The sequence below is a fragment of the Podarcis cretensis genome (genome assembly GCF_951804945.1).
Source record: "Podarcis cretensis genome assembly, chromosome: 8".
Taxonomy (NCBI): Eukaryota; Metazoa; Chordata; class Lepidosauria; order Squamata; family Lacertidae; genus Podarcis; species Podarcis cretensis.
In genome coordinates this window covers 78,519,954-78,536,309 of record NC_137177.1, presented here as the reverse complement: position 1 = coordinate 78,536,309, position 16,356 = coordinate 78,519,954, and the positions used below count along the sequence as shown (strand labels likewise).

At 46.5% G+C, this 16,356-nt stretch overlaps 1 protein-coding gene across 4 annotated transcripts in view; it reads right to left on the bottom strand.

Moving 5' to 3' along the window:
• The window catches only part of MTOR (mechanistic target of rapamycin kinase), a 100,513-nt gene that overhangs the window by 81,479 nt on the left and 2,678 nt on the right, over nucleotides 1-16,356 (bottom strand). For 2 of the 4 annotated variants that reach the window (XM_079986652.1, XM_079986654.1), the window contains exons 3-13: nucleotides 15,599-15,707; nucleotides 13,824-14,056; nucleotides 12,888-13,088; nucleotides 12,334-12,468; nucleotides 10,851-11,123; nucleotides 7,471-7,579; nucleotides 6,558-6,744; nucleotides 5,787-5,918; nucleotides 3,279-3,523; nucleotides 2,921-3,136; nucleotides 1,902-2,107 (exon numbers count right to left, since the gene is read on the bottom strand). In XM_079986652.1, coding sequence (XP_079842778.1) covers nucleotides 1,902-2,107; nucleotides 2,921-3,136; nucleotides 3,279-3,523; nucleotides 5,787-5,918; nucleotides 6,558-6,744; nucleotides 7,471-7,579; nucleotides 10,851-11,123; nucleotides 12,334-12,468; nucleotides 12,888-13,088; nucleotides 13,824-14,056; nucleotides 15,599-15,707 — 2,046 coding nt within the window. The remainder of the gene's footprint in view (nucleotides 1-1,901; nucleotides 2,108-2,920; nucleotides 3,137-3,278; nucleotides 3,524-5,786; nucleotides 5,919-6,557; nucleotides 6,745-7,470; nucleotides 7,580-10,850; nucleotides 11,124-12,333; nucleotides 12,469-12,887; nucleotides 13,089-13,823; nucleotides 14,057-15,598; nucleotides 15,708-16,356) is intronic. The other 2 variants (XM_079986653.1, XM_079986655.1) reach the window with 1 other exon arrangement.

Here is a 16,356-nt window from a genome sequence, read left to right as displayed (position 1 = left end):
TAATCTACCCTCAGGAAGCCCCCCTTGTATGAGTGCACAAACACATCCCCATCTCCAAGGGAAAGGTTATAGTTTAGTTGCAGAGCACTTGCTTTGCATGCAGAAGGCCCCAGGTTCAAACCACAGCATCTCCAGGTAAGGCTAGGAATGCCCCCTGTTGGAAACCCTGGAAAGCTGCTGCTGGTTATTGTGCTAGATGGGCCAATGATCTCTGTGAGAAGGCACCACAATGTTGTACCCTGGGCCCTATGCCATGTGGGGAAAGAAAGATCCAGCCAAACAGAGTGTACACTCTGCTTGCCCACACTTTCCTTTAGACAGGGGTCAGCTAACTTTTTCAGCACGGGGCCGGTCCACTGTCTCTCAGACCTTGTGGGGGGCCGGACTATATTTGGGGGGGAAATGAACAAATTCCTATGCCCCACAAATAACCCAGAGATGCATTTTAAATAAAAGCACACATTCTACTCATGTAAAAACACCAGGCAGGCCCCACAAATAACCCAGAGATGCATTTTAAATAAAAGCACACATTCTACTCATGTAAAAACACGCTGATTCCCAGGACCGTCAGTGGGCTGGATTTAGAAGGGGATTGGGCTGGATCCGGCCCCCGGGCCTTAGCTTGCCTACCCATGCTTTAGACCTTTTCACTGCCACCAGGTGAATGAGTGGTTTGACCCCGGCTGCCTTTCACAAAACAGCCCTTGTGTCTGCTCAAGGACAACTCAAACAGCATGGAACTTGGCTCCAGGTGTAGGGATGTATAAACAGAGACAAGTGTTAATGAAATCAAGTTAAATATTAACTAAAAAGGGAAGGAGGGAAGTTCTTACGAAAAATAGTTTACATAGAAAAACCTATAGAAAACAGCATATCTCAGCAATGGAGCAAAAGAACGACTAAATAAATGGTTAGCCACAAAACCAGCTCTCCCCCGCAGTCACGTTCCCTAAGACCACAGACTTACCAGGCAGTTCTTCACATAAGACTTTTCTATGATCCTTCTCACTGGTATATATCCTTTGTGAGAGACCCTCCTTGATCTGAATACTAAAGAAGAACTGTGGGTATGGTCTGGGGCTAGGTGACTCACAAACCTAGCAATCAACAAGGTTCAAGGAAGCTTTTAGGTTTTAAATCTCAACTAAAGACAGGCTACGTGAGATCCCTCACATCTTCAACGGTTTTCCCACCTTCCAATCTGAGCGCCCAGACAGGTCAGGCTTAACAAGTTAACTCCATATTCCCCAAGCAACGTTACTAGACATGACAGTTCAATTCATTTCCTTCCCCATGTGACACAGTACAAGGCAGATTCCTCTGTCGCTATGACAAGGTCCCTAGAGAAGTGCACCTGGAACGTGGTCAAAACAAGGGTGTAGTGAAAGAGTTGTATTCAACTCAGGCCACATCCACTCCATATGCTTAACTTGCCATGACCTCCACCCAAAGAATTCTGGGGGCTGTAGTTGATTAAGGGTGCAGAGAGTTGTTAGACCTTCCTATTCCCCTCACAAAGCTACAGTTCCCAGAAGGGTTTAATAGTCAATCCCTTTTTTCAGGGAACTCTGAGAATTGTAGGTTCGCAAGGGGAATAGATGAGTCTCCTAACAACTTTCAGCACCCTTAACAAACTACAGCTCCCAGAATTCTCTAGGGGAGGTCATGACTGGTTAGTGGTGCCACAGTGCTTTAAGTGTATGGTGCAAATGTGGCCTCAGAGTAGACCCACTGAAATTAATAAACTTAAGTGAGTCATGTCGATTAACTTCAATGAGTCAACTCTAGCAATGGATAAAACTCGATCACCTCTGAACTGGAGCAGGGCTCTCACTGCTTCCAGGGCCAGACAGTTTCACCTTCTTGGTGCCTCTCCGAAATCTTCCAACTCCCATTACCTGAATCAGCATCTTGCGTAGGAACGGCATGACGAAAGCCGGATTCATGCTGCTCAGCCGGCCCACGGTGCAGATGCCGAGTTCGCGGATTTCAAACACCTGGTCATTCAGGGCTACAAAAAGAGCCTGCAAGTTCTCCGCCTGGGCCAGGTGTGCATCAAATCGCTCATCCAGGGAGGCCAGCACACAGTATCGGATGTCAGGGTCTGAAAGAGCACATTTGAGCAGCAGGTGCTTGAGTGAAGCCTGGTTTAACAGTGCTGAATGATATAGTCAAATCACAGGGAGGGCAGTGCTTCTGTGCCTGTTCTCTTGCTAGAGGAAGACATAGAAATGCCAGAAGCCGCCTCATACTGGGTCCGTCTAGTCCAGTAATGTCTGTTCTGATTGGCAATGGCTCTCTAGGGGAAGGGTGGCTAATTCCCAAAAACTCCACTGATTTTGGCAGCAATAACAGGGGGATACAAAGTAGACACCCCAATGAGCCCAGCATCCCAATGACCCTCTCTGATCCATCAACTGATGAGTGGGGAGAGGTCAAGAAACCCCTTCCACAGCCAAACTGAGGAGGTGTGCCTGGGCATGTATATTTAAGATTATGAGAGCATATGTAGTGACCACACCCACTTCTGACCACTAGCATGCATCCTCCAGCCCCTCAGAAAGTGGGCCAAATGCGAATGTACCCTTTCGGCCAAAAAAGGTTAGGCAGCCCTGTTCTGCGGTCTTAGGGAAAGAGAAATGTTGCCCATCATTTACTACTCGATTGTTTTCACCAGGAACTGGATCTGGAACCTTCCAAAGAAGGTGCTCTCTTACTAAAGTAGTGTTGTTCTCCAGGAGTTGGCATATCACAGCACCCTGAAAAACTGATTATTGGGAGTTAAACTGCTGGCCTACCCAATGATCAGAATACCAAGATTAAAGCAGAAGGGCGTGGGCACTGTTCATATCCTTTGCTGGGAACCTGATAAAAGCACCATAGAAGTGACAAGCCTACCCCTGGCCTCTGCACTCACCTGGGTCTGTGATACCGACCACCAACAGTTTGCTGAGGACATCCGCCACCACCTGCACAGCAGTCTGGCTGACGACATGGGTGTGCCCGCTAATCAAGTGAATGGACGGCGTGAGCAGGCGCGAACATGTGCGAGCCGCCTCCATCCGGACCTCCTTGTGCTCGCTGTTGAGGAAGTGGTCCGCACAGTGCCGGACAAACTGAGTCAGTGAATGCCCTAAAAGGGAAGGGGGGGGGGGTGGAACGGATGGATAAAATATTTTGCTGCCACTCTCACACATGAGACGCACTAGCAGGGGGACCCTGCTGCCCTTCTTATTTAGGATTTCAACTTGTTTCCTCCCGCTGCTGTCACTCACCTTCAAATTCAAAGCTGCCTAGGGTGCGGAGCGCAAGTGTGGTACTGCCCACATCGTTGGTCTCAGGGATATTGGTGAGGCTGGGTGAAGCCAGCTGGTGGGCCAAGCCTTTTGGCATGCCTGGATGGCGCAGGGGCCTGTGCATCAGAACCATGGAGAGCATCTTCAGCAGCCCGTCCTGGATCTCCTTCTTCAGCTGGGGGATCTGGCGACTCAAGTCGTACAGCACGGCTGTGAGGGCAGGGCTGAGGGCAAGACAGAGGTCCACACAGGTCCTTTAGCTTGGCAAGCCATTAAGCAGGGGCTCAAATCCTTTTACAGGTCTCTCCTCATCCTCTAGGCTGAAAATAGAGAACTTGTGCCCCTCCAGAAGTTACCAGGGTACAACTCCCATCAGCCACTGCCAGAACAGCCAATGGTTAGGAATGATTGGAGTTGTAGTCTACCAACACCTGGAGAGTTACGGGCTCCCCACTTCTGCTCCAGTCCAATAGTCCAGTCTTATTGGGCAAACTCTTTTGCAGGCTTTGGTGGTGTCAAAGCCCACAAAAGATTTTTTTAAAAAACAACAACAAAGTCATTTGGGTCTATTAGGAAAAGTCTCTCTATCTTTCTGACACACAGATTAAAAAATCATCAGAAATGTCTTGGCAGAGTCCTTCCGGGCCTGAAAACAATTCTGGCCTCAGACTAGTTGCCTGGATATAATTCCCAATACAGTGGTACCTCAGGTTACATACGCTTCAGGTTACACACTCCGCTAACCCAGAAAAACTGCTTGAGGTTAAGAACTTTACTTCAGGATAAGAACAGAAATCGGGCTCCGGTGGCGTGGCAGCAGCAGGAGGCCCCATTAGCTAAAGTGGTGCTTCAGGTTAAGAACAGTTTCAGGTTAAGAACAGACCTCCGGAACGAATTAAATACTTAACCTGAGGAACCACTGTAGTTGCCAGACTCCTACCAAGAGGGTTGTGGAAGGTCAAGAGACAAAAGAATTCAGCTCTCAAACTTGCCCCACTGGTAATAATGATTAATAAAAATTTCTTGCTTGTTTGCTTGGGCATTTGCCTCACAGGAGATATTTAAAATGACAGAAGTGGACATTGAGGCCTTCAGAGGAATTCATGTGGAATTTTGGAAATACTTTAAATACCAGCACACACTCCATTCTGGAGAGACACATGGAGACCTTGACATTTCACGGAAAAACAGCAGCTTCCTCAGAGCTAACAACACATGCTGCACTCTGCGTACCCCCTACACCTGACAGAGGGGAGGAATATGATTAACAGCACAATCCTAAATTGCATGACGCTGGGATTAGGAATACCACCCCTGCTATGCCAGCAGAATGCTCACTGCATCCAATGCAAGGCCAGCTCAGGAGGGGGAAAGAAAAACACACGGGTTGAATAAACAAAAACTCTGCCAGTGCCTACCAACTGGGAACTGTGCCAGCAGCAACACCCATGTACCAACAACGCAGGAAGGTGAGCCAATGGATTCATGACGATGGGGACACATGTGCTCCCAGCAAACACCCCTGCATCATTATTCGTTATTATTAAAATTCTATCTGGCCCTTCCTCTCAAATGAGGTCCATGTCAGTAATTAAACAATGCAATTAATACTTTGAAAAAGAGTCAAAACTTCTGGGATGCTTCAGCACAAACATGCACACATAGCCCAATGCTCTCCTGGCAAGATAGCTGTAATGGGTGGCATGGGGTAACACACTTAAACTGTATCTTATATCCCTTCAGCTCCATTCTTCAGAGGTGGAGCCCAAGGGATGCATTCCTGCATGGGCAACACATGCCAGTATGGGATAGGGGCCAGAGGCAAAAAACAAGTGGGGCAATGGATGCTGCTCTCACCTTTGTACAGTAAGCTACAGAAGTCAGGTGTTAAGACATCACAACACCCACATCTCTCCATCCCGGCAGCGGGAGAAACTGTCAACTGTTCTAGGACACATTCCAGCCAGGTAAAAGCACTCAAGGAGGAGAGTCCTGGGGAGAGTCCAGAGGGCCAGATCGAGATGCCTCGAGGGCCCCATTGTTCCCCAGCCCTGCAGGGAACACTGCTGCACTTAAACAAGAGGCATGTGTCTGCAACCATGAAGTGGGCATGCACCAAGGAGAAGCCACCAAGTGCAACAGCTCCGTGGGTTAAGCCCACTTGATGTTTCAGATGTATTTGGGGTAGTACTAAGTAAGTATTACCCAGGGCAGACCCACTGGGGCTAATTTAATCATGGCCATTAATTTCAGTGCATCCGCTCTGAGTAGAACTAGCACTAGAGACAAACCCTGCCCCCTCCAAGGTTGCTGCAGTGTTTGCAGCAGGACCCAAAGAGAACATGCTAGAAATGTGGGTGGTGCTTAAAGCCTGAAGTGGAGCCCTAGCCAGTTGTAACTTTTAAAAAAAGGCTAGTGGTTAGCAGAGGGAAACGCAAACCCACAAGTGCCACATAGTGGCTGGCAGAGGTAACGGATAATCCCTACCTCAGTCCTACAGCCAGCATGGGTTCCAGAAGCTCCTTGATGTCTTGCTGGATGGAGGGCCCCATCGCACGTGCCAGCATACTGATACAGGTAAAGACGGTGGCATCCACCTGCACCGACTTCTGCCTCCTGCTGAAGTGAATCAGAATTACAGTTTCAAGAAGAAGGAAGTGTCATCCTGGATATCATCCTATTTGTATAACCATTTCTCCTGCCCCCTGCTGTCCCCCAAGACAAAGGTACACCACCTAAGAATGAGCCAGAAGAAAACCCAGTGGGCGTGTTATTATTACTATTACCATTATCAATTTGTAAGATCCCAGGGAAGGTTACCACAATTAAAATATAGGTTGTGTGTGTGTGTGTGTGTGTGTGCGCGCGCGTGCACGCATTTGTGCGTAATGTGTGTTCTATTTGTATGTGTGCATGTCTCTCTCTATATATGTATGTGTATAAATTATATCAATGAATCGTAGGTGGTTTGTGTGAATTTGTTAACATTTTGTGTGAATGAATTAATGGAATAATGTAATTACACTTATGCTTTAAAATATGTTCCGAGTAGCTTGGAAACCTTTAAATCATATTAATTATAATTTTGGCACAAGCCCAATTCTTGGCAGCTTCGGTATGTTTCAGAAGAAACACCGGGCGAAAAATCATTCCCTCCCACAGATCACAGTTTGGAGATTATCATTTAAAAGGGAAACCCGTGAACACTTTTAAAAGACATCACAGCAGTCTCCTGACCTTTGCATGCAGCACACTCACTTATGGGTAAGATCCTTTGGTGGGAGGGCAGCCTTGATAATTTCAAGAACTTTGGGAAGGTACACCTGGAATTCTGACCGCACGGCCACCGAGAGCAAGCCCAAGGCCTGGAAAGCGGCAGTTCGCTCCTTCTCTTTTTTGACGCAGCTCAGCACGTGGTTCATGGTGTCTGGAAGGTAGTGGTCAGCTGGCCACACGTTCACATGAAAAGAGGAGAGAGGAAGCACAAGCAACATTATTTCAGGGATGCATTTGTTCAGTGAGAAAGACGTTACTGGCCAAATCTGCTCACAAACTTGTTTACCACAAGCCCGGCTTTCAAATATAGGTGGGCGATTTTTGGTTAAAAGTTGCTGGAAACAGCAAGAGGGGAGAGTGCTCTTGCACTTAAGTCCTGGTTGACCACTGTGAGAATGGGATGCTGGACTTGATGGGCCAGTGGCCTGATCCAGCAAGGCTTTTATTATGTTGGGTCCTGCTTGTGGGTCCTTACCTAGTGAGTGAGGAAGTAAAGGCAGTTTGCTTATGCTCAGAGGTCATTCACAGCCACCAGCCAGCAGGCACAGAGAAATAACAGCCGTGGCTAAGGCATGGCTCTGGTTCCAGGGCACCAAGAAACACTCAGTTGAAAGTAAGCACAGAATCTGGAAGTTCTATCCCAGCCTTTCCCAAGCTGGAGCACTTCAAATATTTTGGACTACCACTTCCATCAGCCTCAGCCAGCATAGTTGTAGCATTAGGATATATTCCACCCAGTCACCACCAGTCTGTAGTAGAATAAGTATATTCCATTCTGTATAGGAATAGCAAATGGGTTTGCTCCTGCAGTCCCATCTCCTCCACCTGTTGCCTCCTGCAAAATGAAATTTTAAAATCCTGTCTCTGAAAAAGCAGCATGCAAGAGTGCTTTTACCTGTGAAAGCAGAAGGACGAAAAGCTGCCAGGCGCGGCAGTAAGCTGAGGACAGTCATTTGGATCAGAGAGTTCTTGCTGCTTCGGCACTTCAGAACCCAGTAGCACACCTGAGAGACAGACAAAAGGTAAAAGGGTGTTATGGCAAGAGAACAGAAAACGAGGCTTGAGGTGTATGGTTGGACCATACCACTTCAGACTGCAGATGTGTGGGTGGTTGTTAAGAGATGTGAAGGGCTGAGATAGCAACCAGAGGGGTCTTTCCCCCCTGCAATTTTTCCAGTGGAGAAAAAAAATGGGGGCAAAACCTCTCATGAACAATTTTCTTTTATAGAATAGTGAGAGAAATGCACTTCAAGGGTTAGTTTTAAAACATTGTTTGAGATACACTTCAGTTCCTCTAAAATTGTTTAAAATCTGCAGTACACAGTAAGTTCAATGGCTGTCTACTGTAGAATTACTTATCAGTAATGATCTATATTATTTGTTGTTGTTTTGTTGTTGTTGTTATTATTATTTTCAATTGATATGCTGTCCTTTATCAAAAGTTCGTAGGACGTCAACATTAAGAACACTTTATGGAGCATAGTTGTCAAAACATAATAAAAAGTATAATAGATAGCATAATAAAAAAATAATTACAGTAACTTTAACTTTAGTATTAGACACATACATTGGTTTGTATCCCACTCAAGTCTCACCAAAAGCAGACCCACTGAAATTGATAGACCCAAGTTAGCTATGTCCATTCATTTCAAGGGGATGTATAGCCTATACATGCTTTAGATGGCTTTAGATCCATTTCAGTACGGTTTCCGTCCTGGTTTTGGGACCGAGACGGCTCTGGTTGCCCTAACAGACGATCTCCGTAGACAGCTGGATCGAGGTGGGTCAGGACTGGTGATCCTTTTAGATTTGTCAGCAGCCTTTGACATGGTCGATCATGATCTTCTGGACCACCGCCTCGCAGACGTGGGGATACAGGGCATAGCCCGTAACTGGCTGTGCTCTTTTATCTCTGGTCGGGGACCGAGGGTGGCACTAGGGAGGGAAATGTCGTCGCGCCACTCCTTGGTGTGTGGAGTGCCGCAGGGCGCAATCCTCTCCCCAATGCTTTTTAACATCTTTATGCGCCCCCTTGCCCAGATTATCTGGAGCTTTGGGCTGGGTTGTCACCAATATGCTGATGACACTCAGCTCTATCTGCCGATGGATGGCCACACCGACTCGGCCCCGAACACACTGACCAGATGCTTGGAAGCTGTGGCTGGATGGTTTCGTGGGAGCCGATTGAAACTAAATCCTTCGAAGACAGAGGTCCTATGGCTGGGTCAGGATGGTATGGGGATGAGGGACCAACTCCCTTCTCTTGCGGGGGCCCAATTAGTGCCATTGCCTTCCATTAAGAGTTTGGGTGTAATCCTTGATGCCTCCCTTTCCATGGAGGCGCAAGTTACAGCAACAGCCAAGGCGACATTTTTCCACCTTCGCCGCATCAAGCAGTTGGTCCCTTACCTTTCCCGCCCCGACCTGGCCACAGTGATCCATGCGACGGTCATCTCCAGGCTTGACTACTGTAATTCGCTCTAGGTGGGGCTGCCCTTGAAGCTGTCCCAGAAACTCCAGCGGGTGCAGAATGCTGCAGCGAGGCTCCTCACGGGGTCTCTGCCATGGGAGCATATTCACCCAGTGCTTTTCAAGCTGCACTGGCTCCCGGTGGAGTACAGGATCAGATTTAAGGTGCTGCTTTTGACCTTTAAAGCCCGTCACGGCCTAGGACCCTCGTACCTACGGGACCGCCTCTCCCGGTATGCCCCACGGAGAGCCTCAAGGTCCATAAATAGCAACACCCTAGTGGTCCCGGGCCCTAAGGAAGTTAGACTGGCTTCAACCAGAGCCAGGGCCTTTTCAACTCTGGCTCCGGTCTGGTGGAATGCTCTGCCTCATGAGACCAGGGCCCTGCAGGATCTGATTTCTTTCCGCAGGGCCTGTAAGACAGAGTTGTTCCACCTGGCCTTTGGCTTGGAGCCAATTTGATTCCCTCCCTCTCTTTCTTTTTTCTTTTCCTTCTCCTCCTGCGATGAGGCTACATTTTAATATTTTAATGTTTCAATATTTTAATGTTGTATTTTTAATTTTGTTTTTAAGTTGTAATCATTTAACTTGTTTTTATTATTGCTTGTAAGCCGCTCTGAGCCCGGCCTTGGCTGGGGAGGGGGGGGTATAAATAAAAATTATTATTATTAATTATTAATTATTATTATTATTATTATTATTATTATTATTATTATTATTATTATTATACAGAGTAGGCCCACCAACATTAATGGACATGGCTAACTAAGGCCTGTTAATTTCAATGGGTATATTCATTTCAAGGGGATGTATAGCCTATACAGAGTAGGCCCACCAACATTAATGGACATGGCTAACTAAGGCCTGTTAATTTCAATGGGTACATTCTGAGCAAGGCCAGTACAGTATTGGATATAACCCACCAGGCCTACTCCAAATAGGACAAATTCTGGCTATCTGAATGGGAGCCGGAGTCAACTCATATAGAACCAGCAGAGAATCAGAACCAAATGGGAGGGATCTCATTACCTTTTTCTGGGAAGTTGGGACTGTTGCATTCAATGTAAGACTGTCTGTGGGAGTTGGCAAAGAAGGGAAGAGGTCCCTGAAAGTTGTGGCTAGTAACTCTGAAATGAGCATGGTGAGGTTACTCCAGTCCTTCTCTGTTCCTTTCCAGGATGGAAAGGATAGAAGGTTTGTATGGAGAGGATCTCCGTCCATCAAACCTCATCTAAACGAATGTCCTTTGCTCCTTGTATTTTTGCATTGATCAATTTGTTTCTAACAAATAGCTCTGTCATCCTCCCACAAAATAATGTTTCATTTAAACACTACTTATTTTCACATTTGAACCCATGTCAGATCACAAGCTGGGATATGAAACTATGGATGAAGTTAATTTACAAAACCATTTGCACTTACTTGAAGTTATGTCTGATTTCACAAACTATACTATGGGTCTTTGCTCTGCCTTAGGAGGCTGGTACACCGCAGAAAGAAGGACCTTACAAGCTGAGCAGACAAAAAAGCAGCACAGTATCATGGTTGGTCTGTTGCATGCATGGAACAGATTGCCGAAATGGCTGAAATGAGCCACATTCACTGCTGTACCCATCAACAAATAAGTATGACCGCAGAGTTTGTTCAGAGGGAAATTTTGAACTGGGCGCATAAATTATCTCTCTTCAGCAACAGGTGAAAAGATGAACAGAGAGATTCCATAACTCCAAGGGATGCTGTTCAAGCTGTGCCTGTTTTGTTGCAGTTTGAAGGGCAAAATAAGGGGGGGGGTGTATTCAAACTCACCTGGTCGAACTTCTCTTCCATGAGTTCTCTGCAGCACCGACTTTCTACCAAGGTTGACTTCGGTGGGACAGGTGATGCACCGAAACCCATTATTGGGTGGGGGGTGTAGCCCAGTAGCCCCACCAAGGCATTGGACTGCTGAGGCTGTATAGACTGGAAGCTGGAAAATGGGGTGATGTGGCGAGGTTTGGTCCCAAAGCCCAGCATGTCTTTGCAGTATTTGTCGTGCACCATCTGCTGCTGTGTAATCTCCTCCATCTCTTCTCTAAGACGCTGTGGGGAAGGGAAGGAAGAGGATGTTTAATGCTGCTTTTCCTGGCCACCCACCCCAGCATGGAAGGCAACAGAAGATCAGCCCGCTTGGGCTTCTCCTACCAGATGCCCTCCAGATTTTTTTGGCTACAGTTCCTGTCAGTGTGGCCAATGATCATTTACCTCTTTGTTACATGTCTATACCTAAGCTCCCATGAAGCCTCCTCCACTAAATACACACAGAACTATCATTCCCAAGAACCCCTAAGGCAGGCATGGCCCAACTTGACTCTCCAGCTGTTTTGGGACTACAATTCCCATCATCCCTGACCACTGGTCCTGTTAGCTAGGGATGATGGGAGTTGTAGTCCCAAAAACAGCTGGAGGGCCAAATTTGGCCATGCCTGCCCAAAGGAGATGAAATCAGAGATAAATCCAGTTCATCCGCTGTGCAGCTATGTCCTAAGAAAATGAGCAAAAAGAGTCGGGGGAGAAGGATATATTTTAAAAAATCAAAACAAGATCCTTTGTTTCAGGTTAGCATTGAAGATGGGGACTCAGGCCTGGGAAGGTTGATGAACCCAACCCGAGAACATGCTCCTAAATTGTCTGGAACACTCAAGAGAGTCATTGGGTTCTATGCAAAATCTGAACACATAATTCCTTTGACCTTTTACAGTCTTGGCATATTTTGGTTGCTTTTCTGCCATTTAATGGAGAGGAGGAGGAGGAGTTTGAAGAGGTTGTTGGCACCTGGTCACTGCAGGCAAGTTAACAGCTCACAAATATTTGCAATGCAAGCTGACTCTAAAAAGTCATCATTGGCCCAACCAGACTGACCTCAATATATTTGTGGGCTCTGATTCAAATCAGCAACCTTAAACTAGCTGACAGAAGAACATTAAGAACTCTGCTGGATCAGGCGAATGGCACATTGTGCTCTCACAATGGCCAACCCGATCCCTATGTGAAGTTCACAAGCAAAACCTGAAGACAACAGCACTTTCCCTTCCTGCCGTTTCCAGCAACTGATACTTTGAAGCATTGCTGACTCCAACTGTGGAGGTGAAACATGGCTAGCAGTCACTTATAGCTGTATTGTCCCATGAATTTGTCTAATCCCCTTTTAAAGCCGTACAAGTTGGTGGCGATTGTTGCCTCCTATGGGAGCTAGTTTCATAGCTCAACATCCAGAGTAGCACCCAGCTGTGTCCCCTTCTTATCAACTCACCTCTCCTTCCATGCTGCTGATCCTCACCAGCTCATTAAGGATGAGCAAGGCCCCATGGATGCGGTCATCACGGTTCATACCCTTCTCCTTGGCCACAGTTTCATCAAAACCCTTCTCAGCTTCCTCGTATGTTTGCTAAAATGACATTATTATTATTACTTGGCATTTATATAGCTGTTTTTCTTACTGCTCAAACACTTGTATCTTATTCCTTCACACTGTCAAGCAAGTCAGTGTTTTATCTTCATTAACACAGAGTTGGGCAGCGAGGCTGAGAGACATGCCAGCAGATTTATGGCTGAACTGAGATTTCCACCAAGAATGCCAAGGCTTAGAACGCTGAGAGCCAGTGTGGCATAGTGCTTAAAGCATCAGACCAAGAGTTGGGAGTCCAGGGTTTACATGAAGGTCATTGGGTGATCTTGGGTCAGTCACCACTTCTTATACTAGCCTTACAGGGTTGTTGTGGGGATTAAATGAGGGGATTAAATGAGGAGTGTGGCATGGATAGGAGCTTCTTCCACCCACATAAGCCCTGAAAGCTTTCTCCTTACTCGATACCACTGTGGTTTCTGCATCTCTTTTGACTCTCGCTGGGTAGTCAGGATGAGGCAGGCTCGTAAGGCAGAAACGGCTCCCTCACGGATGGCCTGCTTTGGGTCCCACACGGCCACAAAGATGTTGTCGAAAAACGGCTGCACTTGCTGGAAGAAGAAGGTGGGGACGCTGATTGCCAGCTCTCGCAGAACCAAGACCTGGAGGGGAGGTAAGAGTGAAACGATAGGAGTCAGGAAGCAGAAACAAGAAATTAGATGCTTACTAACAGTGCTGGCAGGCACACACATGAGAGTCATGTCTTCTGTCTGAAGATCATACAAAGAGCAAGGTGGAGATTTGTTCATACCCCACTTCTAACTCACGAGACCAAACTAGATACAACAGTAAATGCGGCTCTGCATTTAACACACAGGTTTTTTGAGAAACACAAATAGCATCTGCTGGGGGAGGAAGTTTAATAATTATCAAGGTCACAACAGGAGTGGGTGGAGAGTTTAATTGTTTCCTCCCCTGCTGTGGTCCTAAGGAGAAACATATCTGAATCTGGTGCTTGCTTGGGGGGTGGGAATCCCCCATTGAGCAGGGTTGAGCATCATCAACAGGTTACAATTCCAAAAGTTAATTTGGGGAAAGCAGAGAGTCTTAAGCTGGTATAAACCCAAACACATGTTTCATAGCACAATATGCCCTTAGAGAGGTTAACTTCCTGGACAACCCTGCCTTATGTTATGGTGCAAAGTTTGGTGTTTCAAAACAGCACTGGTTAAATGTATGGTGGGTAGGGAAGACACTGAGATGAGGAAGGAAAAACAGCAGAGGACATGACCAAGGCTCAGGCATTTGCTCACAGCTCCGGATCTCCCCTTGAAGTACCACTCCTGAAATCCTCAAAAGCCCTGCAAGCTGTTTGCATCCAAAGAATGGACTCTTACCGCCGCGTGCCTCCGTCCTTCATTCCTGTCGGCTCCCAGCCACTCCAGAGCCCGCTTGACTTCAAACTCCACGTATTCCGCTGTGAAGGTGTCACCTGCCATGGCCAGGCGCCCAATGGCCTTGGAGGCCATCTCCATAACAACGGGGTCATTTGAGGGAAGGAGATTCCTTAGGTAATTGGCAAACCTGCCAATGCGGGTGACATTGCCTCCCTCAACACCAATTAGGCTCGCTGGGGAAAAGAAAAGAAAAATGCCAGGGAGTGTTTCAAAAGTGCCACAGCTGGGTAAGACATTGGAAGAAAGCAAATATCCCTACAATTCACTAATTTAAATATATCCCTGCTACCTCTTCCTATACTGCAAACCACCCTAGAGAAAGACAACCCACCATTTTTGAAAATCGTAATTCAGAGGCAGGGGAATCTTTATCAGCGCAAGGGCCACACTTCCACCTGGGCAGCCTTCTGAGGGGCCACATGCTGTGGCCGGATGGGCGAAAGGGGTCGAAGCAATTAATGTAAACATTAGCCTACAGTACAAAGGTGCCATCTACACACACTCACATGCCACTCCTTATCCTTCTTCCAGACAAACAAGAGGCACTGTCAAGAGTTCAAGGACACATTCCAGCCAGGCAAAAACATTCCAGGGGGATATGAAGTAGGTCTGAGGGGGGACTCTCTGGACTGGGGAGAGGCCAGAGATCCAGACAGAGAGGCCCAGAGGGCTTCATTTGGCCCCAGCCCTGAAGTTCTCCATCCCTGGCTTAATTGGTAAGGTATATACAATTATCATCCTGCACAGTAAGAGTGAACTCCAAGAGCAGATTCTTACACAGCAAAACAGCACCATCCATACATAAGAGAGGTAACAGCAAGCTTGAGGGAACCCCGGGGTTTGCAGAAGGAAAAAAAAGGAAAGGAAAGGAAAAAATATTTAGATTGGAAAAAACCAAAGGATGGAGGGAACACACACACACACCAACAGTCTAATGATGGCTTAGCATGCTTGAAGGCTGTTGAACTTCTATTAGAAAAGTGGAATGGAATGGAGTATCTTGGGAAAGGAAAGGCTGGCTAGAACCCAAACAGGAATATTCAACGCTGTCATATACTGAGTTGCAGGTCCCACTTGTCCAGCAGATTCTGCAGGCTTCTGCTGCTTACAGAACTCTGCTCTGCAGTTTCCATTCCCAATAAGCAAATATCCATCTTTTTGCCAAGCTTTTTCCTAAACAGGCCCAGCTAAGTGGAAATGAAAAATGGACAATGGGTTCACTCACTCACTCCCTCTCCAGCTAATTGGAGGTTTAGGCTCCCTGGCAGGAGAGGAGACAGCATTTCAGTTATTTACAATATTGTTTGAAGCTGTGTTTTTATGGCCACTTTGAATGTTAAAAAAAAGGCTAATAATAATAATGATGATGATGATGATGATGATGATACTGCACGGTATAAGGCAGGAGTGACGAACATCAGGCCTGAGGGCCAAATGTGCCCACTGCCAAGTCTCTCTATCAGGCCCTTGAGATTCCATCCAGTTCCCCACTCCTAGAATATGGGGAGGCTGTAAGGCAGCAGAACAAGCTGTTACACAGGCTTTTTTTAAATGTAGGGAATAAAATAAAAATACCCCTACTATTTATAAATTGTGTGTGTGTGTGTGTGAGAGAGAGAGAGAGAGAGAGAATATCCTATAACCCAATGTGACAAAAAATAAAGGAACTCTCAGCATATCAAAATTTTTGTTAGACAAAATATGCAGGCACTTACCTATGGCCAAAATGCCCCCTTTCCTCTCATTTGCATCTGAACTAGAGACAAGCTCAAAGATATGATGATTCAGCTGGTCGTAAAAACGGGTAGATTCCTCTTGGCTCATCTGTGCAGGAGAAAACAAACAAAAATGTTTGAAAAGCAGTTCTTGGCCATGAATAAGTAAAGGCTTTTCCAGTCTCCATAATTGTATGGGGGAACGGGGGAGGCAGAAATAATTAAAATTGTTAAGAGCATATGACTGATCCAAACTCAAAAAAATCTCTTAGGCTTTCTCGTTTGTGCCTTGGTGGAAAGGTGCTGGATGTTGGAGAGGAACCAAAGTTGGGTATTGAAGCATGTGCTTTGCATGCAGAAGGTTCCAGGTCCAATCCCAGGTTCTCCAATTAAAAGGGTTCAGGTATGGACAGAATGGCCTGGTGGAGGACAGTTGCCTATGAAATTTGAAAATGTTTTTAAATACCCTGTGGGTCAATTATTATTTAAACAGCACCCATTTACATGAAGTACACGTCAAACAAAATCCAAAGAAAGGTATCTGCCCCCAGGGAGATTACACTGGTGCCTCGCAAGACGAAAAGAATCCGTTCCACGAGTCTCTTCGTCTAGCGGTTTTTTCGTCTTGCGAAGCAAGCCCATTGACAGCTTAGCGGATTAGCGCTATTAGCGGCTTTTAGCGGCTTATTGGCTTAGAAAAAGGGGGGGAAAGGAAAAAAACCCGCAGGAACTCGCAAGACATTTTCGTCTTGCAAAGC